Raw genomic sequence first — 26,942 nt, 5'->3', positions numbered from 1 at the left:
CCTGGGCCAGGATACACTGATGTAACTGCCCTCCTGGGCCAGGGTACCTCCCAGGGTAAACGGATGTAACTGCCCTCCTGGGCCAGGATAAACTGATGTAACTGCCCTCCTGGGCCAGGGTACCTCCCAGGGTAAACGGATGTAACTGCCCTCCTGGGCCAGTGTACCTCCCAGTGTAAACGGATGTGACTGCCCTCCTGGGCCAGGGTACCTCCCAGTGTAAACGGATGTAACTGCCCTCCTGGGCCAGGGTACCTCCCAGGGTAAACGGATGTAACTGCCCTCCTGGGCCAGGGTACCTCCCAGTGTAAACGGATGTAACTGCCCCCCTGGGCCAGGATAAACTGATATAACTGCCCTCCTGGGCCAGTGTACCTCCCAGGGTAAACGGATGTAACTGCCCTCCTGGGCCAGGGTACCTCCCAGTGTAAACGGATGTAACTGCCCTCCTGGGCCAGGGTACCTCCCAGTGTAAACGGATGTAACTGCCCTCCTGGGCCAGGGTACCTCCCAGGGTAAACGGATGTAACTGCCCTCCTGGGCCAGGGTACCTCCCAGTGTAAACCGATGTAACTGCCCTCCTGGGCCAGGGTACCTCCCAGGGTAAACCGATGTAACTGCCCTCCTGGGCCAGGGTACCTCCCAGGGTAAACCGATGTAACTGCCCTCCTGGGCCAGGGTACCTCCCAGTGTAAACGGATGTAACTGCCCTCCTGGGCCAGGGTACCTCCCAGGGTAAACGGATGTAACTGCCCTCCTGGGCCAGGGTACCTCCCAGGGTAAACGGATGTAACTGCCCTCCTGGGCCAGGGTACCTCCCAGGGTAAACGGATGTAACTGCCCTCCTGGGCCAGGGTACCTCCCAGGGTAAACGGATGTAACTGCCCTCCTGGGCCAGGGTACCTCCCAGGGTAAACGGATGTAACTGCCCTCCTGGGCCAGGGTACCTCCCAGGGTAAGGAGTAAGTCAGATGGGAGTATTGCTCTACCCCCCACCGTCACAACAGCCAGGTTGCTGAAGATCCACTACGAAGTCTGTCTCGGTACTCAGGACATCAGGAGATGCCTTCAAAAGCGGCCACTAGGGGCAACGATGAGTTACCATCAGGTAGGCGTGTGTTTTGCAAGGGTGTAAACCCCGAGCTCTGGCTCCGATGGGTGTGTGTTCAATCCCAGTGACAGGAACTCATTTATTATTGTTTTGTTTCCACCCTATCCCAAACCTTAACCATTAACTTAACCACTAGCTTAACCATTCACTTAACCATTGACTTAACCACTAGCTTAACCATTCACTTAACCACTAGCTTAACCATTCACTTAACCACTAGCTTAACCACTAGCTTAACCATTGACTTAACCACTAGCTTAACCATTGACTTAACCACTAACTTAACCATTGACTTAACCACTAGCTTAACCATTGACTTAACCACTAACTTAACCATTCACTTAACCATTGACTTAACCACTAGCTTAACCATTCACTTAACCATTGACTTAACCACTGGCTTAACCATTCACTTAACCATTGACTTAATAACCACTAGCTTAACTATTGACTTAACCACTAGCTTAACCATTGACTTAACCACTAACTTAACCATTCACTTAACCATTGACTTAACCACTAACTTAACCATTCACTTAACCATTCACTTAACCATTCACTTAACCATTGACTTAACCACTAGCTTAACCATTGACTTAACCACTACCTTAACCACTAGCTTAACCATTGACTTAACCACTAGCTTAACCATTGACTTAACCACTAGCTTAACCACTAGCTTAACCATTGACTTAACCACTAGCTTAACCATTGACTTAACCATTGACTTAACCACTAGCTTAACCATTGACTTAACCACTAGCTTAACCATTGACTTAACCACTAGCTTAACCATTGACTTAACCACTAGCTTAACCATTGACTTAACCACTAGCTTAACCATTGACTTAACCACTAGCTTAACCATTGACTTAACCACTAGCTTAACCATTGACTTAACCACTAGTTTAACCACTAGCTTAACCATTCACTTAACCATTGACTTAACCACTAGCTTAACCATGACTTAACTTAAGGGTGACAGCAAGGCAACAGACCGGTTGCAGGGTGACAGCAAGGCAGCAGACCGGTTGCAGGGTGACAGCAAGGCAGCAGACCGGTTGCAGGGTGACAGCAAGGCAGCAGACCGGTTGCAGGGTGACAGCAAGGCAGCAGACCGGTTGCAGGGTGACAGCAAGGCAGCAGATCGGTTGCAGGGTGACAGCAAGGCAGTAGACCGGTTGCAGGGTGACAGCAAGGCAGCAGACCGGTTGCAGGGTGACAGCACAGACCGGTTGCAGGGTGACAGCAAGGCAGTAGACCGGTTGCAGGGTGACAGCAAGGCAGCAGACCGGTTGCAGGGTGACAGCAAGGCAGCAGACCGGTTGCAGGGTGACAGCAAGGGAGCAGATCGGTTGCAGGGTGACAGCAAGGCAGCAGACCGGTTACAGGGGGACAGCACAGACCAGTTGCAGGGTGACAGCAAGGCAGCAGACCAGTTGCAGGGTGACAACACAGACCAGTTGCAGGGTGACAGCAAGGCAACAGACCAGGATTAATTGACCCCCTGTCAATTAGCAAGACCCCCTGTCAATTAGCAAGACCCCCTGTCCATTAGCTAGACCCCCTGTCAATTAGCTAGACCCCCTGTCAATTAGCTAGACCCCCTGTCAATTAGCTAGACCTCTTGTCAATTAGCAAGACCCCCTGTCAATTAGCTAGACCCCCTGTCCATTAGCTAGACCCCCTGTCAATTAGCTAGACCCCCTGTCCATGAACTAGACCCCCTGTCAATTAGCTAGACCCCCTGTCCATTAGCTAGACCCCTTGTCAATTAGCAAGACCCCCTGTCAATTAGCTAGACCCCCTGTCCATTAGCTAGACCCCCTGTCAATTAGCTAGACCCCCTGTCAATTAGCTAGACCCCCTGTCAATTAGCTAGACCCCCTGTCCATTAGCTAGACCCCCTGTCAATTAGCTAGACCCCCTGTCAATTAGCAAGACCCCCTGTCAATTAGCTAGACCCCCTGTCCATTAACTAGACCCCCTGTCAATTAGCTAGACCCCCTGTCCATTAACTAGACCCCCTGTCAATTAGCTAGACCCCCTGTCCATTAGCTAGACCCCCTGTCAATTACCTAGACCCCCTGTCCATTAGCTAGACCCCCTGTCAATTAGCTAGACCCCCTGTCCATTAGCTAGACCCCCTGTCCATTAGCTAGACCCCCTGTCCATTAGCTAGACCCCCTGTCCATTAGCTAGACCCCCTGTCCATTAGCTAGACCCCCTGTCAATTAGCTAGACCCCCTGTCCATTGACTAGACCCCCTGTCAATTAGCTAGACCCCCTGTCCATTGACTAGACCCCCTGTCAATTAGCTAGACCCCCTGTCCATTAGCTAGACCCCTTGTCAATTAGCAAGACCCCCTGTCAATTAGCAAGACCCCCTGTCAATTAGCTAGACCCCCTGTCCATTAGCTAGACCCCCTGTCAATTAGCTAGACCCCCTGTCCATTAACTAGACCCCCTGTCAATTAGCTAGACCCCCTGCCCTTTAGCTAGACCCCTTGTCAATTAGCAAGACCCCCTGTCAATTAGCTAGACCCCCTGTCCATTAGCTAGACCCCCTGTCAATTAGCTAGACCCCCTGTCAATTAGCAAGACCCCCTGTCAATTAGCTAGACCCCCTGTCCATTAGCTAGACCCCCTGTCAATTAGCTAGACCCCCTGTCAATTAGCTAGACCCCCTGTCAATTAGCAAGACCCCCTGTCCATTAGCTAGACCCCTTGTCAATTAGCAAGACCCCCTGTCCATTAACTAGACCCCCTGTCAATTAGCTAGACCCCCTGTCCATTAACTAGACCCCCTGTCAAATAGCTAGACCCCCTGTCCATTAACTAGACCCCCTGTCAATTAGCTAGACCCCCTGTCCATTTGCAAGAACCCCTGTCAATTAACTAGACCCCCTGTCAATTAGCTAGACCCCCTGTCCATTAGCTAGACCCCCTGTCAATTACCTAGACCCCCTGTCCATTAGCTAGACCCCCTGTCAATTAGCTAGACCCCCTGTCCATTGACTAGACCCCCTGTCAATTAGCTAGACCCCCTGTCCATTAGCTAGACCCCTTGTCAATTAGCAAGACCCCCTGTCAATTAGCTAGACCCCCTGTCCATTAGCTAGACCCCCTGTCCATTAGCTAGACCCCCTGTCCATTAGCTAGACCCCCTGTCCATTAGCTAGACCCCCTGTCCATTAGCTAGACCCCCTGTCAATTAGCTAGACCCCCTGTCCATTGACTAGACCCCCTGTCAATTAGCTAGACCCCCTGTCCATTGACTAGACCCCCTGTCAATTAGCTAGACCCCCTGTCCATTAGCTAGACCCCTTGTCAATTAGCAAGACCCCCTGTCAATTAGCAAGACCCCCTGTCAATTAGCTAGACCCCCTGTCCATTAGCTAGACCCCCTGTCAATTAGCTAGACCCCCTGTCCATTAACTAGACCCCCTGTCAATTAGCTAGAGCCCCTGTCCATTAGCTAGACCCCTTGTCAATTAGCAAGACCCCCTGTCAATTAGCTAGACCCCCTGTCCATTAGCTAGACCCCCTGTCAATTAGCTAGACCCCCTGTCAATTAGCAAGACCCCCTGTCAATTAGCTAGACCCCCTGTCCATTAGCTGGACCCCCTGTCAATTAGCTAGACCCCCTGTCAATTAGCAAGACCCCCTGTCAATTAGCTAGACCCCCTGTCCATTAGCTAGACCCCTTGTCAATTAGCAAGACCCCCTGTCAATTAGCTAGACCCCCTGTCAATTAGCTAGACCCCCTGTCCATTAACTAGACCCCCTGTCAATTAGCTAGACCCCCTGTCCATTAACTAGACCCCCTGTCAATTAGCTAGACCCCCTGTCCATTAGCTAGACCCCCTGTCAATTAGCTAGACCCCCTGTCCATTGACTAGACCCCCTGTCAATTAGCTAGACCCCCTGTCCATTAGCTAGACCCCTTGTCAATTAGCAAGACCCCCTGTCAATTAGCAAGACCCCTGTCCATTAGCTAGACCCCCTGTCCATTAGCTAGACCCCCTGTCAATTAGCAAGACCCCTGTCCATTAGCTAGACCCCCTGTCCATTAGCTAGACCCCCTGTCCATTAACTAGACCCCCTGTCAATTAGCAAGACCCCCTGTCAATTAGCAAGACCCCCTGTCAATTAACTAGACCCCCTGTCAATTAGCAAGACCCCCTGTCAATTAGCTAGACCCCCTGTCCATTAACTAGACCCCCTGTCAATTAGCTAGACCCCCTGTCCATTAGCTAGACCCCCTGTCAATTAGCTAGACCCCCTGTCCATTGACTAGACCCCCTGTCAATTAGCTAGACCCCCTGTCCATTAGCTAGACCCCTTGTCAATTAGCAAGACCCCCTGTCATTTAGCAAGACCCCCTGTCCATTAGCTAGACCCCCTGTCCATTAGCTAGACCCCCTGTCCATTAACTAGACCCCCTGTCAATTAGCAAGACCCCCTGTCAATTAGCAAGACCCCCTGTCAATTAACTAGACCCCCTGTCAATTAGCAAGACCCCCTGTCAATTAGCTAGACCAAGGAGTAAGTCAGATGACCGGTTGCAGGGTGACAGCAAGGCAGCAGACCAGTTGCAGGGTGACAGCACAGACCAGTTGCAGGGTGACAGCAAGGCAGCAGACCGGTTGCAGGGTGACAGCAAGGCAACAGACCGGTTGCAGGGTGACAGCAAGGCACCAGACCGGTTGCAGGGTGACAGCAAGGCAGCAGACCGGTTGCAGGGTGACAGCAAGGCAGCAGACCAGTTGCAGGGTGACAGCACAGACCGGTTGCAGGGTGACAGCAAGGCAGCAGACCGGTTGCAGGGTGACAGCAAGGCAGCAGACCGGTTGCAGGGTGACAGCAAGGCAGCAGACCGGTTGCAGGGTGACAGCAAGGCAGCAGTAGGTCGTCAGGTAGCCTAGCGGTTAGAGTGTTGGCCCAGTAACTAAAACGTCACTGATTCAAATACCCAAGTTGACAAGGTGAAAAATCAGTCGATGTGCACTTGATCAAGGCACTTAACACTTATTTGCTACAAGGGGACTGTACTTTTATGACTGGCCGTGTAAAACAACACATCCGGTGTATGAATACACCGATCCGGTGTCTGTAACAATAAAATATGTATTATTATTAAACCATATCGCTCCTCCTAACCAGTGCACAATGCAGGTAGAGCCCTTCCCTGTAATCCCAAGCACTCAGTGACACAATTAACTAGACCCCCTGTCAATTAGCTAGACCCCCTGTCAATTAGCTAGACCCCCTGTCCATTAGCAAGACCCCCTGTCAATTAGCTAGACCCACTGTCCATTAGCTAGACCCCCTGTCCATTAGCAAGACCCCCTGTCAATTAGCTAGACCCCCTGTCAATTAGCTAGACCCACTGTCAATTAGCTAGACCCCCTGTCCATTAGCAAGACCCCCTGTCCATTAACTAGACCCCCTGTCCATTAGCCTGACCTCCTGTTCATTGACTAGACCCCCTGTCAAATAGCTAGACCCGCTGTCCATTAGCTAGACCCCCTGTTCATTGACTAGACCCCCTGTCAATTAGCTAGACCCCCTGTCCATTAGCAAGACCCCCTGTCCATTAACTAGACCCCCTGTCCATTAGCCTGACCTCCTGTTCATTGACTAGACCCCCTGTCAAATAGCTAGACCCCCTGTCCATTAGCTAGACCCCCAGTCCTTTAGCTCGACCCCCTGTCAATTAGCCTGACCTCCTATCAATTATCTAGACCCACTGTCCAATAGCTAGACCCCCTGTCAATTAGCAAGACCCCCTGTCAATTAGCAAGACCCCCTGTTATTTAGCTAGACCCACTGTCCATTAGCTAGACCCCCTGTCCATTAACTAGACCCCCTGTCCATTAGCTAGACCCCCTGTCCATTAGCTAGACCCCTTGTCAATTAGCAAGACCCCCTGTCCATTAACTAGACCCCCTGTCCATTAACTAGACCCCCTGTCCATTAACTAGACCCCCTGTCAATTAGCTAGACCCCCTGTCCATTAACTAGACCCCCTGTCAATTAGCTAGACCCCCTGTCCATTAGCAAGACCCCCTGTCAATTAACTAGACCCCCTGTCAATTAGCTAGACCCCCTGTCCATTAGCTAGACCCCCTGTCAATTACATAGACCCCCTGTCCATTAGCTAGACCCCCTGTCAATTAGCTAGACCCCCTGTCCATTGACTAGACCCCCTGTCAATTAGCTAGACCCCCTGTCCATTAGCTAGACCCCTTGTCAATTAGCAAGACCCCCTGTCAATTAGCTAGACCCCCTGTCAATTAGCTAGACCCCCTGTCAATTAGCTAGACCCCCTGTCCATTAGCTAGACCCCCTGTCCATTAGCTAGACCCCCTGTCCATTAGCTAGACCCCCTGTCAATTAGCTAGACCCCCTGTCAATTAGCTAGACCCCCTGTCCATTGACTAGACCCCCTGTCAATTAGCTAGACCCCCTGTCCATTGACTAGACCCCCTGTCAATTAGCTAGACCCCCTGTCCATTAGCTAGACCCCTTGTCAATTAGCAAGACCCCCTGTCAATTAGCAAGACCCCCTGTCAATTAGCTAGACCCCCTGTCAATTAGCTAGACCCCCTGTCAATTAGCTAGACCCCCTGTCCATTAACTAGACCCCCTGTCAATTAGCTAGAGCCCCTGTCCATTAGCTAGACCCCTTGTCAATTAGCAAGACCCCCTGTCAATTAGCTAGACCCCCTGTCCATTAGCTAGACCCCCTGTCAATTAGCTAGACCCCCTGTCAATTAGCAAGACCCCCTGTCAATTAGCTAGACCCCCTGTCCATTAGCTAGACCCCCTGTCAATTAGCTAGACCCCCTGTCAATTAGCAAGACCCCCTGTCAATTAGCTAGACCCCCTGTCCATTAGCTAGACCCCTTGTCAATTAGCAAGACCCCCTGTCCATTAACTAGACCCCCTGTCAATTAGCTAGACCCCCTGTCCATTAGCTAGACCCCTTGTCAATTAGCTAGACCCCCTGGTCCATTAGCTAGACCCCTTGTCAATTAGCTAGACCCCCTGTCAATTAGCTAGACCCCTTGTCAATTAGCAAGACCCCCTGTCAATTAGCTAGACCCCCTGTCAATTAGCTAGACCCCCTGTCAATTAGCTAGACCCCCTGTCAATTAGCAAGACCCCCTGTCAATTAGCTAGACCCCCTGTCCATTAGCTAGACCCCCTGTCAATTAGCTAGACCCCCTGTCAATTAGCAAGACCCCCTGTCAATTAGCTAGACCCCCTGTCCATTAGCTAGACCCCTTGTCAATTAGCAAGACCCCCTGTCCATTAACTAGACCCCCTGTCAATTAGCTAGACCCCCTGTCCATTAACTAGACCCCCAGTCAATTAGCTAGACCCCCTGTCCATTAACTAGACCCCCTGTTAATTAGCTAGACCCCCTGTCCATTAGCTAGACCCCCTGTCAATTAGCTAGACCCCCTGTCCATTGACTAGACCCCCTGTCAATTAGCTAGACCCCCTGTCCATTAGCTAGACCCCTTGTCAATTAGCAAGACCCCCTGTCAATTAGCAAGACCCCCTGTCCATTAGCTAGACCCCCTGTCCATTAGCTAGACCCCCTGTCCATTAACTAGACCCCCTGTCAATTAGCAAGACCCCCTGTCAATTAGCAAGACCCCCTGTCAATTAGCAAGACCCCCTGTCAATTAGCAAGACCCCCTGTCCATTAGCTAGACCCCCTGTCCATTAGCTAGACCCCCTGTCCATTAACTAGACCCCCTGTCAATTAGCAAGACCCCCTGTCAATTAGCAAGACCCCCTGTCAATTAACTAGACCCCCTGTCAATTAGCAAGACCCCCTGTCAATTAGCTAGACCAAGGAGTAAGTCAGATGACCGGTTGCAGGGTGACAGCAAGGCAGCAGACCAGTTGCAGGGTGACAGCACAGACCAGTTGCAGGGTGACAGCAAGGCAGCAGACCAGTTGCAGGGTGACAGCACAGACCAGTTGCAGGGTGACAGCAAGGCAACAGACCAGTTGCAGGGTGACAGCACAGACCGGTTGCAGGGTGACAGCAAGGCAGCAGACCGGTTGCAGGGTGACAGCAAGGCAACAGACCGGTTGCAGGGTGACAGCAAGGCACCAGACCGGTTGCAGGGTGACAGCAAGGCAGCAGACCGGTTGCAGGGTGACAGCAAGGCAGCAGACCAGTTGCAGGGTGACAGCACAGACCGGTTGCAGGGTGACAGCAAGGCAGCAGACCGGTTGCAGGGTGACAGCAAGGCAGCAGATCGGTTGCAGGGTGACAGCAAGGCAGTAGACCGGTTGCAGGGTGACAGCAAGGCAGCAGACCGGTTGCAGGGTGACAGCACAGACCGGTTGCAGGGTGACAGCAAGGCAGTAGACCGGTTGCAGGGTGACAGCAAGGCAGCAGACCGGTTGCAGGGTGACAGCAAGGCAGCAGACCGGTTGCAGGGTGACAGCAAGGGAGCAGATCGGTTGCAGGGTGACAGCAAGGCAGCAGACCGGTTACAGGGGGACAGCACAGACCAGTTGCAGGGTGACAGCAAGGCAGCAGACCAGTTGCAGGGTGACAACACAGACCAGTTGCAGGGTGACAGCAAGGCAACAGACCAGGATTAATTGACCCCCTGTCAATTAGCAAGACCCCCTGTCAATTAGCAAGACCCCCTGTCCATTAGCTAGACCCCTTGTCAATTAGCAAGACCCCCTGTCAATTAGCTAGACCCCCTGTCAATTAGCTAGACCCCCTGTCAATTAGCTAGACCCCCTGTCCATTAGCTAGACCCCCTGTCCATTAGCTAGACCCCCTGTCCATTAGCTAGACCCCCTGTCCATTAGCTAGACCCCCTGTCAATTAGCTAGACCCCCTGTCAATTAGCTAGACCCCCTGTCCATTGACTAGACCCCCTGTCAATTAGCTAGACCCCCTGTCCATTGACTAGACCCCCTGTCAATTAGCTAGACCCCCTGTCCATTAGCTAGACCCCTTGTCAATTAGCAAGACCCCCTGTCAATTAGCAAGACCCCCTGTCAATTAGCTAGACCCCCTGTCCATTAGCTAGACCCCCTGTCAATTAGCTAGACCCCCTGTCCATTAACTAGACCCCCTGTCAATTAGCTAGAGCCCCTGTCCATTAGCTAGACCCCTTGTCAATTAGCAAGACCCCCTGTCAATTAGCTAGACCCCCTGTCCATTAGCTAGACCCCCTGTCAATTAGCTAGACCCCCTGTCAATTAGCAAGACCCCCTGTCAATTAGCTAGACCCCCTGTCCATTAGCTAGACCCCCTGTCAATTAGCTAGACCCCCTGTCAATTAGCAAGACCCCCTGTCAATTAGCTAGACCCCCTGTCCATTAGCTAGACCCCTTGTCAATTAGCAAGACCCCCTGTCCATTAACTAGACCCCCTGTCAATTAGCTAGACCCCCTGTCCATTAGCTAGACCCCTTGTCAATTAGCTAGACCCCCTGTCCATTAGCTAGACCCCTTGTCAATTAGCTAGACCCCCTGTCAATTAGCTAGACCCCTTGTCAATTAGCAAGACCCCCTGTCAATTAGCTAGACCCCCTGTCAATTAGCTAGACCCCCTGTCAATTAGCTAGACCCCCTGTCAATTAGCAAGACCCCCTGTCAATTAGCTAGACCCCCTGTCCATTAGCTAGACCCCCTGTCAATTAGCTAGACCCCCTGTCAATTAGCAAGACCCCCTGTCAATTAGCTAGACCCCCTGTCCATTAGCTAGACCCCTTGTCAATTAGCAAGACCCCCTGTCCATTAACTAGACCCCCTGTCAATTAGCTAGACCCCCTGTCCATTAACTAGACCCCCAGTCAATTAGCTAGACCCCCTGTCCATTAACTAGACCCCCTGTTAATTAGCTAGACCCCCTGTCCATTAGCTAGACCCCCTGTCAATTAGCTAGACCCCCTGTCCATTGACTAGACCCCCTGTCAATTAGCTAGACCCCCTGTCCATTAGCTAGACCCCTTGTCAATTAGCAAGACCCCCTGTCAATTAGCAAGACCCCCTGTCCATTAGCTAGACCCCCTGTCCATTAGCTAGACCCCCTGTCCATTAACTAGACCCCCTGTCAATTAGCAAGACCCCCTGTCAATTAGCAAGACCCCCTGTCAATTAGCAAGACCCCCTGTCAATTAGCAAGACCCCCTGTCCATTAGCTAGACCCCCTGTCCATTAGCTAGACCCCCTGTCCATTAACTAGACCCCCTGTCAATTAGCAAGACCCCCTGTCAATTAGCAAGACCCCCTGTCAATTAACTAGACCCCCTGTCAATTAGCAAGACCCCCTGTCAATTAGCTAGACCAAGGAGTAAGTCAGATGACCGGTTGCAGGGTGACAGCAAGGCAGCAGACCAGTTGCAGGGTGACAGCACAGACCAGTTGCAGGGTGACAGCAAGGCAGCAGACCAGTTGCAGGGTGACAGCACAGACCAGTTGCAGGGTGACAGCAAGGCAACAGACCAGTTGCAGGGTGACAGCACAGACCGGTTGCAGGGTGACAGCAAGGCACCAGACCGGTTGCAGGGTGACAGCAAGGCAGCAGACCGGTTGCAGGGTGACAGCAAGGCAGCAGACCAGTTGCAGGGTGACAGCACAGACCGGTTGCAGGGTGACAGCAAGGCAGCAGACCGGTTGCAGGGTGACAGCAAGGCAGCAGATCGGTTGCAGGGTGACAGCAAGGCAGTAGACCGGTTGCAGGGTGACAGCAAGGCAGCAGACCGGTTGCAGGGTGACAGCACAGACCGGTTGCAGGGTGACAGCAAGGCAGTAGACCGGTTGCAGGGTGACAGCAAGGCAGCAGACCGGTTGCAGGGTGACAGCAAGGCAGCAGACCGGTTGCAGGGTGACAGCAAGGGAGCAGATCGGTTGCAGGGTGACAGCAAGGCAGCAGACCGGTTACAGGGGGACAGCACAGACCAGTTGCAGGGTGACAGCAAGGCAGCAGACCAGTTGCAGGGTGACAACACAGACCAGTTGCAGGGTGACAGCAAGGCAACAGACCAGGATTAATTGACCCCCTGTCAATTAGCAAGACCCCCTGTCAATTAGCAAGACCCCCTGTCCATTAGCTAGACCCCTTGTCAATTAGCAAGACCCCCTGTCAATTAGCTAGACCCCCTGTCAATTAGCTAGACCCCCTGTCAATTAGCTAGACCCCCTGTCCATTAGCTAGACCCCCTGTCCATTAGCTAGACCCCCTGTCCATTAGCTAGACCCCCTGTCCATTAGCTAGACCCCCTGTCAATTAGCTAGACCCCCTGTCAATTAGCTAGACCCCCTGTCCATTGACTAGACCCCCTGTCAATTAGCTAGACCCCCTGTCCATTGACTAGACCCCCTGTCAATTAGCTAGACCCCCTGTCCATTAGCTAGACCCCTTGTCAATTAGCAAGACCCCCTGTCAATTAGCAAGACCCCCTGTCAATTAGCTAGACCCCCTGTCCATTAGCTAGACCCCCTGTCAATTAGCTAGACCCCCTGTCCATTAACTAGACCCCCTGTCAATTAGCTAGAGCCCCTGTCCATTAGCTAGACCCCTTGTCAATTAGCAAGACCCCCTGTCAATTAGCTAGACCCCCTGTCCATTAGCTAGACCCCCTGTCAATTAGCTAGACCCCCTGTCAATTAGCAAGACCCCCTGTCAATTAGCTAGACCCCCTGTCCATTAGCTAGACCCCCTGTCAATTAGCTAGACCCCCTGTCAATTAGCAAGACCCCCTGTCAATTAGCTAGACCCCCTGTCCATTAGCTAGACCCCTTGTCAATTAGCAAGACCCCCTGTCCATTAACTAGACCCCCTGTCAATTAGCTAGACCCCCTGTCCATTAGCTAGACCCCTTGTCAATTAGCTAGACCCCCTGTCCATTAGCTAGACCCCTTGTCAATTAGCTAGACCCCCTGTCAATTAGCTAGACCCCTTGTCAATTAGCAAGACCCCCTGTCAATTAGCTAGACCCCCTGTCAATTAGCTAGACCCCCTGTCAATTAGCTAGACCCCCTGTCAATTAGCAAGACCCCCTGTCAATTAGCTAGACCCCCTGTCCATTAGCTAGACCCCCTGTCAATTAGCTAGACCCCCTGTCAATTAGCAAGACCCCCTGTCAATTAGCTAGACCCCCTGTCCATTAGCTAGACCCCTTGTCAATTAGCAAGACCCCCTGTCCATTAACTAGACCCCCTGTCAATTAGCTAGACCCCCTGTCCATTAACTAGACCCCCAGTCAATTAGCTAGACCCCCTGTCCATTAACTAGACCCCCTGTTAATTAGCTAGACCCCCTGTCCATTAGCTAGACCCCCTGTCAATTAGCTAGACCCCCTGTCCATTGACTAGACCCCCTGTCAATTAGCTAGACCCCCTGTCCATTAGCTAGACCCCTTGTCAATTAGCAAGACCCCCTGTCAATTAGCAAGACCCCCTGTCCATTAGCTAGACCCCCTGTCCATTAGCTAGACCCCCTGTCCATTAACTAGACCCCCTGTCAATTAGCAAGACCCCCTGTCAATTAGCAAGACCCCCTGTCAATTAGCAAGACCCCCTGTCAATTAGCAAGACCCCCTGTCCATTAGCTAGACCCCCTGTCCATTAACTAGACCCCCTGTCAATTAGCAAGACCCCCTGTCAATTAGCAAGACCCCCTGTCAATTAACTAGACCCCCTGTCAATTAGCAAGACCCCCTGTCAATTAGCTAGACCAAGGAGTAAGTCAGATGACCGGTTGCAGGGTGACAGCAAGGCAGCAGACCAGTTGCAGGGTGACAGCACAGACCAGTTGCAGGGTGACAGCAAGGCAGCAGACCAGTTGCAGGGTGACAGCACAGACCAGTTGCAGGGTGACAGCAAGGCAACAGACCAGTTGCAGGGTGACAGCACAGACCGGTTGCAGGGTGACAGCAAGGCAGCAGACCGGTTGCAGGGTGACAGCAAGGCAACAGACCGGTTGCAGGGTGACAGCAAGGCACCAGACCGGTTGCAGGGTGACAGCAAGGCAGCAGACCGGTTGCAGGGTGACAGCAAGGCAGCAGACCAGTTGCAGGGTGACAGCACAGACCGGTTGCAGGGTGACAGCAAGGCAGCAGACCGGTTGCAGGGTGACAGCAAGGCAGCAGACCGGTTGCAGGGTGACAGCAAGGCAGCAGTAGGTCGTCAGGTAGCCTAGCGGTTAGAGTGTTGGCCCAGTAACTAAAACGTCACTGATTCAAATACCCAAGTTGACAAGGTGAAAAATCAGTCGATGTGCACTTGATCAAGGCACTTAACACTTATTTGCTACAGGGGCACTGTACTTTTATGACTGGCCGTGTAAAACAACACATCCGGTGTATGAATACACCGATCCGGTGTATGTAACAATAAAATATGTATTATTATTAAACCATATCGCTCCTCCTAACCAGTGCACAATGCAGGTAGAGCCCTTCCCTGTAATCCCAAGCACTCAGTGATCCAATTAACTAGACCCCCTGTCAATTAGCTAGACCCCCTGTCAATTAGCTAGACCCCCTGTCCATTAGCAAGACCCCCTGTCAATTAGCTAGACCCACTGTCAATTAGCTAGACCCCCTGTCCATTAGCAAGACCCCCTGTCCATTAGCTAGACCCCCTGTCAATTAGCTAGACCCACTGTCAATTAGCTAGACCCCCTGTCCATTAGCAAGACCCCCTGTCCATTAACTAGACCCCCTGTCCATTAGCCTGACCTCCTGTTCATTGACTAGACCCCCTGTCAAATAGCTAGACCCGCTGTCCATTAGCTAGACCCCCTGTTCATTGACTAGACCCCCTGTCAATTAGCTAGACCCCCTGTCCATTAGCAAGACCCCCTGTCCATTAACTAGACCCCCTGTCCATTAGCCTGACCTCCTGTTCATTGACTAGACACCCTGTCAAATAGCTAGACCCCCTGTCCATTAGCTAGACCCCCAGTCCTTTACCTCGACCCCCTGTCAATTAGCCTGACCTCCTATCAATTATCTAGACCCACTGTCCATTAGCTAGACCCCCTGTCAATTAGCAAGACCCCCTGTCAATTAGCAAGACCCCCTGTAAATTAGCTAGACCCACTGTCCATTAGCTAGACCCCCTGTCCATTAACTAGACCCCCTGTCCATTAGCTAGACCCCCTGTCCGTTAACAAGACCTCCTGTCAATTAGCAAGACCCCCTGTCAATTAGCTAGACCCCCTGTTAATTAGCTAGACCCACTGTCCATTAGCTAGACCCCCTGTCCATTAACTAGACCCCCTGTCCATTAGCTAGACCCCCTGTCCGTTAACAAGACCTCCTGTCAATTAGCAAGACCCCTTGTCCATTAGCTAGACCCCCTGTCCATTAGCTAGACCCCCTGTCAATTAGCTAGACCCCCTGTCAATTAACTAGACCCCCTGTCAATTAGCTAGACCCCCTGTCAATTAACTAGACCCCCTGTCAATTAGCTAGACCCCCTTTTAATTAGCTAGACCCCCTGTCAATTAACTACACCCCCTGTCAATTAGCTAGACCCCCTGTCAATTAACTACACCCCCTGTCCATTAGCTAGACCCCCTGTCCATTAGCCTGACCTCCTGTCCATTAGCTAGACCCCCTGTCCATTAGCTAGACCCCTGTCAAATAACTAGATCCCTGTCCATTAGCTAGACCTACTGTCAATTAGCTAGACCCCCTGCCCATTAGCTAGACCCCCTGTCCATTAGCTAGACCCCCTGTCCATTAGCTAGACCCCCTGTCAATTAGCTAGACCCCCTGTCAATTAGCTAGACCCGCTGTCCATTAGCTAGACCCCCTGTCAATTAGCCTGACCTCCTATCAATTAGCCTGACCTCCTATCAATTAGCTAGACCCCCTGTCCATTAGCTAGACCCCCTGTCAATTAGCCTGACCTCCTATCAATTAGCTAGACCCCCTGTCCATTAGCTAGACCCCTTGTCAATCAGCAAGACCCCCTGTCAATTAGCTAGACCCCCTGTCCATTAGCTAGACCCCCTGTTCATTGACTAGACCGCCTGTCCATTAGCAAGACCCCCTGTCAATTAGCAAGACCCCCTGTCAATTAGCTAGACCCCCTGTCCATTAGCTAGACCCCCTGTTCATTGACTAGACCCCCTGTCAATTAGCAAGACCCCCTGTCCATTAGCTAGACCCCCTGTCAATTAGCTAGACCCCCTGTCCATTAGCTAGACCCCCTGTTCATTGACTAGACCCCCTGTCAATTAGCTAGACCCCCTGTCCATTAGCTAGACCCCCTGTTCATTGACTAGACCCCCTGTCAATTAGCTAGACCCCCTGTCAATTAGCAAGACCCCCTGTCAATTAACTAGACCCCCTGTCAATTAGCTAGACCACCTTTCAATTTGCAAGGCCCCCTGTCAATTAGCAAGACCCCCTGTCAATTAGCTAGACCCCCTGTCCATTAGCTAGACCCCCTGTCAATTAGCAAGGCCCCCTGTCAATTAGCAAGACCCCCTGTCAATTAGCAAGACCCCCTGTCCATTAGCTAGACCCCCAGTCCTTTAGCTCGACCCCCTGTCAATTAGCCTGACCTCCTATCAATTAGCTAGACCCTCTGTCCATTAGCTAGTCCCACTGTCCATTAGCTAGACCGCCTGTCCATTAGCAAGACCCCCTGTCAATTAGCAAGACCCCCTGTCAATTAGCTAGACCCACTGTCCATTAGCTAGACCCCCTGTCCATTAGCTAGACCCCCTGTCAATTAGCAAGGCCCCCTGTCAATTAGCAAGACCCCCTGTCCATTAGCTAGACCCCCAGTCCTTTAGCTCGACCCCCTGTCAATCAGCCTGACCTCCTATCAATTAGCTAGACCCCCTGTCCATTAGCTAGTCCCCCTGTCAATTAGCAAGACCCCTGTCAATTAGCAAGACCCCCTGTCAATTAGCTAGACCCCCTGTCCATTAACTAGACCCCCTGTCAATTAGCAAGACCCCCTGTCAATTAGCTAGACCCCCTGTCAATTAGCTAGACCCCCTGTCAATTAGCAAGACCCCCTGTCAATTAGCTAGACCCCCTGTCAATTAGCAAGACCCCCTGTCAATTAGCAAGGCCCCCTGTCAATTAGCTAGACCCCCTGTCAATTAGCATGACCCCCTGTCAATTAGCATGACCCCCTGTCAATAAGCTAGACCCCCTGTCAATTAGCTAAACCCCCTGTCCATTAACTAGACCCCCTGTCAATTAGCAAGACCCCCTGTCAATTAGCAAGACCCCCTGTCAATTAGCTAGACACCCTGTCAATTAGCAAGACCCCCTGTCAATTAGCTAGACCCCCTGTCCATTAACTAGACACCCTGTCAATTAGCTAGACCCCCTGTCCATTAACTAGACACCCAGTCAATTAGCAAGACCCCCTGTCCATTAACTAGACAACCTGTCAATTAGCAAGACCCCCTGTCCATTAACTAGACACCCTGTCAATTAGCTAGACCCCCTGTCCATTAACTAGACACCCTGTCAATTAGCAAGACCCTCTGTCCATTAACTAGACCCCGGGTCAATTAAATTAGCTAGACCACCTGTCCATTAACTAGACACCCTGTCCATTAGCTAGACCCCCTGTCAATTAACTAGACCCCCGGTCAATTAGCAAGACCCTCTGTCCATTAACTAGACCCCGGGTCAATTAAATTAGCTAGACTCCCTGTCCATTAGCTAGACCCCGGGTCAATTAAATTAGCTAGACCCCCTGTCCATTAGCTAGACCCCCTGTCCATTAGCTAGACCCCTTGTCAATTAGCTATACCCCTGTCCATTAACTAGACCCCCGGTCCATTAGCTAGACCCCCTGTACATTAACTAGTCCCCCTGACCATTAGCTACACCCCCTGTCCAATAGTGACTGAGTCAGTGAGCATGCTACCTGGTGGTCTAGTAGGTGTAATGTTGGATTGGCACTCCAGGTTAATACGTTTACTTCCTGTGTCTCCAATTAGTCGGGGGTGCTGAAGCGTTGGCTGGACGCAGGGCTCTAGGGCTCAGGGCGGGAGGGAGGGGAGGGGTTTTGAGCCGTCTGATGCCCATGAAACGTTGGTGATGTGATATCATGTGGCGGGAAGGGGACGTGGTACAGGCTCTGTCTTTTCCCCTGTTGCCTGGCCAGTTAGCATTCTAACTGTACCGGCGAGCGTAGAGTTACAGTTTCTTATGAAGAGACTACAGAACAAGTGCTCTGTTTGAGACTAGCGATCACTCAGGCAGTTCTGTGACGAACACAAAGTCACAGGCACATTTGAGACAGACGCCCTTTGTGACAAAACACCAGGGAGATTTCTTTTGACCTCCCTCTGTTCTCCATTCTTCGTTCCCCAGTGTGTCCATGTCCATACTCTGTGTGAGACACGTGAGGTAGGGGGGACGGGAGGGAGAGGGGAGTGGCTGAGGGCCTGTTGTGTTTGTGGTGACTTAGTGGCTCTCCGCTAGCTGTCTAGAGATTTGGCTCTGTATCACAGTGTGTGACAGCCAGCCAGCCCTCTCTCTCTCTCTCCCTCTCTCCCTCTCTCTCCTTCTCTCTCCCCTTTCTTCCGTCTCCCTTTCTCTCTCCCCTTTTCCTCTCTCTCTCCCCTCTTCCTTAATCCCTCTCCCTTCTTCCTCTCTCTCTTTCGCTCTCTCCTATCTTCCTCTCTCCCCCCCTCTTCCCTCTCCCTATCTCTCTCCCTTCTCCCTCTCTCTGTCTGGTGGCATGTTGTGTGTCAGCGCTGCCTCTTCAGATGACAGCTAATAAAGCACCAGCCTAACTTGGTCAGCACATTTTCCCTGACAGAGCACACTCCTGGGAACCTGAACCCCCCACACCGGGGGATGCTTGCTGCCAGGAGGATAATAGAGGAGGTGGAACATGGGACACATGCACCTGCTCAGCAGCCACACATACACACACACAAAGTTTTACTCATAAATAAAGTCACACACACAAGTCCACACATACTCATTCACACACATACACACACAAACACTTGGCAGTTGGCACACAAACAGACACACACACCTTACCTGGAAGCCACCACTCACTGTCATCTGGTATCATATCTTGGGGCTGTGTTCTGCTTAGTAAAGAAGGCTGTAACAGTAGCACGTATCTCCAGCAGGCTGTACCTTAGGAAGTGTACACTACTTGTGACCCTCTATTGTCCTACTACAATACATGTGATTGTGTGTGTGTGGGGGGGGGGGTACATCCTGTAATTTGCCCTGTGACTTCTAAGAATCATACTCAGTAGGACCCACAGAGGAGCATTTATAACCAAGACACTCAAGGCCCTTTCAACTGCAGCTTTACCCATATGACGGCAACGTTCTTGTTCACACTGTACATGTCTGTTGGGACTAGCACTTTATATGCTAGGTATGGAGCTAGGTGAAACAGAACAATGCCCACTCAAATGCAGCTTACCCACATGACTAGGGCTGTTGCCGTGACTGTATTACCGAGTCATGAAGAAAGTCAAATCCACCTGACCGTTTAGTCATGGTAATTAGGCTTCTCTAAGCTCTGATGCTGCTGATGTACATTAGTAGCCTACCAAACGTCCTAACTGCCTGGTACTCAACACTCTATTATCCCTCTAATCACTCTGTCATCAATGCAAATGTAATGGAAAATCTAATCAAACACTTCACGAGAGCCCATGAGCTCATGTTGCGCAACATTTGTGATGGCCTCTACTAAAAAGAAGAGGGTTCCCTTCAGCTTTCTATAGACTAGGAATACTATATTTATTTTTCTACTTCCCTAATATTAAGCACATTGCTATCTTTACAACAGGAGTATAAACCTACCTGGCTATATGGGAAAAGTGACCTCCATTCGCTATTTAAGTGTACAGATGAACTGTATTTTTTTCCCCTGCCCCTGTTTCGAGACAGGTGCATGAAAGTGGTCCATTCTAAATCAAAACAGATTTCACACATATATTATTTAGTATATGTAAAGAGAAAATTAAATAATGAATAATCTGATGGGTGACAATATTAGCCTATCACTTGTGAATTATATATTATCACTTGTGAATGATGCCCAGAATAAGGCAAGAAACAAACCCTTGTTTTGGCAACTTTTTTTTTATCATCATCACACACCTCATGTAGCCTATCCCATAGGATAGCCTATCCCATGTGTTTTGATAAGGTTTGAATCACAACTAAAGTGGCCAAATAACTTCTTAAAATGAAGCACATGAATCCATTTTACAAGGGGTGGAGAGCCTAACTGGCATACATAAGCAGCGTGTGAGTTTCATGTTTGGGGAAGATAACTTTCACCGTAAAAATGCACCTTTATTATAAAAGCATTACACGCATAATCGATTTTGCGGTCACTTTTGATAAAGTGTTTCCCGCTAATGGAATATTGGTGCTTATAGCCTACTGCAGCATTTCTTAAAGTATGGGTCGCGACCCACTTTGGGTCGCGGACCTGTTAATGGTGGGTCGCGAAGTAAATGTATAATTATTTCATTAATGACTGGAATTGATTTGGCCAAGTGCAACTGCGCTCTCGGTTCAGTGCTCTCTCTGCTTATCAGCAGTCTCTGCTCAGTTTGGCAGCAGCGCGAGTGGGAGAGGTAGAGGGAGCTGCCCATGTGCTTCACTGTTTACCGGGTCTTTTTTCTGCAGTTTTCTTGAAGATCACTCCGCGACCCAAACGCTGCAGCGCTGTCGTTCAAGCCACTGACTTGTTATTCCCACTCGCCATCACTCACCGCTGTCATGAAATGGACTCATGCTAGCCACAAGTTCTGACTGAGCTCAATCATAATGAAACGCAAGTACAGTGATTACTTTTTGTCTCATTCATACAAACTTTGAGAAATAACGAGGAGCGCCCACAATTTGTTTTTTGTGGGGAAGTGCTTAGTAATGAGTCTCTCAAAACAAACAAATTAATAAAACGACACGTCCTGACCAAACATCCAGGCACAATATGACGGTAAACACAGGTACTTCTTTCAGAGCAGGCAAGAATGCTTCAGGAAACAGTGCTTCAACAGTGGAAAAGTAAGTCAACTAGCAAGGCATTGTTGTCATTTTATAACAAGTGATGGTAAGCAGAAATAAGGCAGTACTATCTCTCATAGTAGATGTGAGTGTCTCTTTCAAACAATCCCCTGATAGCTAACGTTAGCCAAAGCAAGCTAACTAGCTACTGATAGTGCAACCCTAAGAAACTGTTCAGAGAAGATGAAACATTATCAGGCCGACTGTACATTTTACTGTAGAAATGGTTGTTGAAAACAAGTCGAGGTTGGAACTGTTGCTGTTACAAGTAATACGTTTTATTCTGAACTGGAATAAACTGATTGAGGCTTTTTGAGGCAAACACTCACACATTTCTGGGTTGCTCATCTACAGCAGGAAGAGGTCTCCTGCCTGACTGAGAAAGCAGTAGATGTTCTGATCCAGTTTGGCACCACATACCTGTGCAAGTCAGGGTTCTGTACAGAAACAGTGTCAATGCTGAGCATGACCTCAGGGTTGTACTGTCTAAAGCAGAGCCCAGAATAGACCTGCTCGTTGAAAACTTCAACCAGCCACACACCTCTCATTAGGACTGTGTGTATGTTTGTGTTTTCTGCTCTACATCTGTGTGATGTGATCATTCAGTTCAGAATGAAATTATTTATTGTATTTTAACAGCAACAGTTCCAACCTAGGCAGGTATGTAAGAGCATTTTTAATGGGGAAAAATAAACATAAATATATTTATGGGTATTTCCTTGTTATTTGTTTTTGTCTATATTGCATTTTTTTTAGGCATAAGGGCAATGAAATGTACCGATATTTACGTATACTTGCATATTTTCCTGAGCTTGGGTCCCAGGAAAACACAGAATTTCTCATTTGGGTCCCAGGCTGAAAAAGTTTAAGAACCCCTGTCCTACTGCAGTGTGTGCATTGCTGCTCTTATAATGTAAAGAAATAGCCTAATAGTTTATCAACATTTTAAGCTAAATGTTCGGATCAGTTGTGTCAGCCACATTGCACAAAACAATTTTTTTGATGCTAGTGGTTGTATTCATTTGGGATCTATCGCATCCCACAACTGTCCCAGACTATGTTTGGAATACTTATGTCTCGCACAGAATAGAATAGGTCGACTTTTGTACGATCGGGGATAGTAGAATGACATAGGCTAGTGCTACTCATCTTGTTGGCTGACGAAAAGTAAATGTGGACAGTTCTTCCAATATCTTCAATATGCACCTCGGAATTGGATAAGGACACGAGCGCAGTTGTGTCCCAGATGTGTCTGTCTTCACTTGTAGCCTGTGAGAAAAATGCAATCGTGATGGAGAGCCATGTGAGTGAGAGGTGCTTCAGAGCGTGCAGCACTCAGCACTTCTCCCTGAGCGCGCATTCTAGGCATTATCAAGTGCTTGTGAAATTGTGAATGAGAGACTGATAAAGTGTGTACAGCCTGCGCAAAAAAATTAAAAAAGCAGAGCTCATGCCTTTCAAGCAACTTTTTTCAAGTCATCATTAGAGCCGCATCATGCAGCCTTAGAATGTATTCAAAATCTAAACATATGGCCCAACGTTTGTAGAACAACTAAAGATACATTAATAACTCTAAATTAATCATATAGGAATACCCATTTCTTTGATAACTGCTCAACACAGAACAGCAGCATGTAATATAAAATAATGCCACGGAATTCCTAACCAAATCTTGTCTGTTAAATGAACTAGTGTAGCCCACAGCCATAAATAAATTATGGATGTATTGGGAAGGTGTAGGTTATATTACATGGATTTATTAGACTTTTGAAAATGTAGATGTTCCAAAGGTCTGCATCAGTGCCAATAGTGTTCAAAGCTGTCCTCAAGGCAAAGGGTGGCTACTTTGAAGAATCTCAAGTATAAAATATCTTTTGATTTGTTTAACACTTTTTTGTTATTTCATAGTTTTGATGTCTTCACTATTATTCTACAATGTAGAAAATAGTAAAAAAAAATAAGAAAAACCCTTGAATGAGTAGGTGTGTCCAACCTGTTGACTGGTACTGCACATGTTTGTGAAAGTCTCATCTTTCCATAGAGGGGTCATAATAGTTTGTAGGCCACAGACGCTACATTTTTGGGGATGTCTCATGATCTGAACAAACACCCCTCTAGCTCTGGCACCTTTCACCGCAGATCAGCGTGTGTGCAACACTGGTGGATGCAGCGGATTGGCCGGATATCTCCAGTTTAAACTGACAGATTTTGAAGGGGATTTTTTTTGTATTACGCTAATTTGATGTCCGCGGGGGCGGGGTTAATAGCAGCCACTTTAATCTGTCCCCTGGGCTTCCACTGCCAGGGACATAGAGAAATAATGAATTCTATATTGAATGGCCAGGGACACGGCTGCTTACCTGTCTGTAGACTGTCTAATGGAGCGGATTCCAGCTTCGCTGTATAGGTAAGCATCTACTCGTGTGTGTGTGTGTGTGTGTGTGTGTGTGTGTGTCGGCTGCATTCAAACCTGGGATCACAGTCAAGCTGCTGCTAAATTAAATTTCAATCAAATCAAGCTTTATTTGTCACATGCGCCAAATACAACAAGTGTAGACCTTACCGTGAAATGTTTACTTACAAGCCCTTAACCAGCAGTGCAGTTCAAGAAAGAGTTAAGAAAATATTTACCAAATAAACTGAAGTAAAAAATAATAAAAAGTAACACAATAAAATAACAATAACGAGGCTATATACAGAGGGTACCGGTACACGAGTCAGTGTGCGGGGGTAGAAGCTGGTAAGGAGCCTTTTGGTCCTAGACTTGGCGCTCCGGTACCGCTTACCGCGTGGTAGTAGAGGAGACAGTCTATGACTAGGGTGACTGGGGTCTTTGACAATTTCCTCTGACACCGCCTAGTATATAGGTCCTGGATGGCAGGAAGCTTGGCCCCAGTGATGTACTGGGCCGTACCCACTACATTCTGTAGCGCCTTACGGTCAGATGCCGAGCAGTTGCCATACCAGGTGGTGATGCAACCGGTCAGGATGCTCTCGATGGTGCAGCTGTAGAATTTTATGAGGATCTGAGGACACATGCCAAATCTCCTGTCTCCTGAGGGGGAAAAGGTGTTGTCGTGCCCTCTTCACGACTGTCTTGGTGTGTTTGGATTTTGATTTGGGCAAGGGGATGACTCAAGTGTACTAAAATAACATTGTTTAATTAATTATGACTTACTGTATTTATGGAACAAACAAGGGAGGAAATGTTAGGTATTTGTCTGGACATGAGAGAAATAGATATGATAGATACATTTATGGATGTTTTACTCACTTGGTATTGAAATCATATATGGATACCACTTTGTATCCAAGTGACTTTCCAGTATTTTCCATCCTTATAATGTGTAGCATCAGAGTAAGATTTATCTGTTACTGATGAGGCATAAGTATCTCTATGTACTTGAGCCATCTGACACATCTTCCGTTACGTCTGAGCGAGTGATTGGAGTGGACCGCCCTGATTGTCTCCCAGTAACAGCTCTGATAACTGTCAGGGCCATAGACGAACACACAGTCCCCTATCTCCTAGATCCTGGCTGTGCGGCCTCCATTACTTTAATTTCCTCATCAGCGGCGGGGAGTGGTCTGTCCGTCTATCTGTCTGTCTGGGATGGATGTGTGGCTGGTTCAGGTGAAAAGCAAGGTTACCAAGGGTGCACCCCAAATGGCACCCTATTCCCTATTTAGTGCACTACATAGGGAATAGGGTGCTGTTTGTGAACCAGACCTAGGCTACCAAGCCAGGAGCTATGCCGACGGAGGAGGGGATGGAGGGAAGGGGAAGGAGATATATGGCACTTTCCTGAATCAATCAGGAGTATCCATCTCCGGTGAGCTACTGAGGGGAATCGGTGAGAGAGGGGAATCAGTGTGCGTTGGTGGTTTTCTGTAAGGTTACACCCACATACAGAGAATGAGGGAAGGGCAGAAGGAACAGAATATTAGCTGGTTTGAATGACAAAAAGGGTTGTGATGTGTTTCCATGGGAACATTGTGACTGACCATTAACTCTTTCTATGCTTCTGCTTTTCCCTGTGGGCTGGTGCGTGGGTCTCTGTGTGTGTGCAGGTGACTCCCAGGGGACATGTGGGGACCCAGGCACCCCGTCGCAGGGCAGCAGGGAGGAGAGTAACTTCAGAATCCGCAGTAAAGTCCAGTTCAAATGCTCTGAGGGTTACGAGCTGATTGGCTCTGCTGAGAGGATGTGCTTTCCTAACAGCACCTGGTCTGGAACACAGCCCTTCTGCAAACGTGAGACCACACACACACACACACACACACACACACACACACTTCTCATTCTTCCAACAAATATGGTCCTCTGAGTCCAACAATCGGCTGTACCATTCCATTTCCAGCCAGCGTATCTCAACGACACATGCTTTATCAGTCACCACCGCTGAAGGATTTTAACATCCCTTTGTTACCCCCCCCCCCCCCCCCCCCCATAGCTAATACATAGCCTGCTCTCGCTGCAGCGTCCCCTATAGCTAGCAATACATAGCCTGCTCTCGCTGCAGGAGCTCCTGCAACCCCACAACCCCCCAGGTGTTAGTCAGGCACCTAGACACAACCCCCCAGGTGTCAGTCAGGCACCCAGACACAACCCCCCAGGTGTCAGTCAGGCACCCAGACACAACCCCCCAGGTGTCAGTCAGTCAGCCACCTAGACACAACCCCCCAGGTGTCAGTCAGGCACCCAGACACAACCCCCCAGGTGTCAGTCAGTCAGCCACCTAGACACAACCCCCAGGTGTCAGTCAGGCACCCAGACACAACCCCCCAGGTGTCAGTCAGTCAGCCACCTAGACACAACCCCCAGGTGTCAGTCAGTCAGCCACCTAGACACAACCCCCAGGTGTCAGTCAGGCACCTAGACACAACCCCCAGGTGTCAGTCAGTCAGGCACCCAGACACAACCCCCCAGGTGTCAGTCAGGCACCCAGACACAACCCCCCAGGTGTCAGTCAGGCACCCAGACACAACCCCCCAGGTGTCAGTCAGTCAGGCACCCAGACACAACCCCCCAGGTGTCAGTCAGGCACCCAGACACAACCCCCCAGGTGTCAGTCAGTCAGGCACCCAGACACAACCCCCCAGGTGTCAGTCAGGCACCCAGACACAACCCCCCAGGTGTCAGTCAGGCACCCAGACACAACCCCCCAGATGTCAGTCAGTCAGCCACCTAGACACAACCCCCAGGTGTCAGTCAGGCACCTAGACACAACCCCCAGGTGTCAGTCAGTCAGGCACCCAGACACAACCCCCCAGGTGTCAGTCAGGCACCCAGACACAACCCCCCAGGTGTCAGTCAGGCACCCAGACACAACCCCCCAGGTGTCAGTCAGGCACCCAGACACAACCCCCCAGGTGTCAGTCAGGCACCCAGACACAACCCCCCAGGTGTCAGTCAGTCAGGCACCCAGACACAACCCCCCAGGTGTCAGTCAGGCACCCAGACACAACCCCCCAGGTGTCAGTCAGTCAGGCACCTAGACACAACCCCCAGGTGTCAGTCAGGCACCCAGACACAACCCCCAGGTGTCAGTCAGTCAGGCACCCAGACACAACCCCCAGGTGTCAGTCAGTCAGGCACCCAGACACAACCCCCAGGTGTCAGTCAGTCAGGCACCCAGACACAACCCCCAGGTGTCAGTCAGTCAGGCACCTAGACACAACCCCCAGGTGTCAGTCAGGCACCCAGACACAACCCCCCAGGTGTCAGTCAGTCAGGCACCCAGACACAACCCCCAGGTGTCAGTCAGTCAGGCACCCAGACACAACCC

General features: G+C 50.1%; 1 protein-coding gene across 5 annotated transcripts in view; it reads left to right on the top strand.

Moving 5' to 3' along the window:
* LOC129820230 (CUB and sushi domain-containing protein 3-like) overlaps nt 1–26,942 on the top strand; it is an 805,004-nt gene that overhangs the window by 716,497 nt on the left and 61,565 nt on the right. For all 5 annotated transcript variants that reach the window (XM_055877256.1, XM_055877257.1, XM_055877255.1 and 2 more), the window contains one exon: nt 25,225–25,407. In XM_055877256.1, coding sequence (XP_055733231.1) covers nt 25,225–25,407 — 183 coding nt within the window. The remainder of the gene's footprint in view (nt 1–25,224; nt 25,408–26,942) is intronic.

The sequence above is a fragment of the Salvelinus fontinalis genome, chromosome 22 (genome assembly GCF_029448725.1).
Source record: "Salvelinus fontinalis isolate EN_2023a chromosome 22, ASM2944872v1, whole genome shotgun sequence".
NCBI classification, from domain to species: Eukaryota; Metazoa; Chordata; class Actinopteri; order Salmoniformes; family Salmonidae; genus Salvelinus; species Salvelinus fontinalis.
This window is presented reverse-complemented; position numbering and strand designations above follow the sequence as displayed.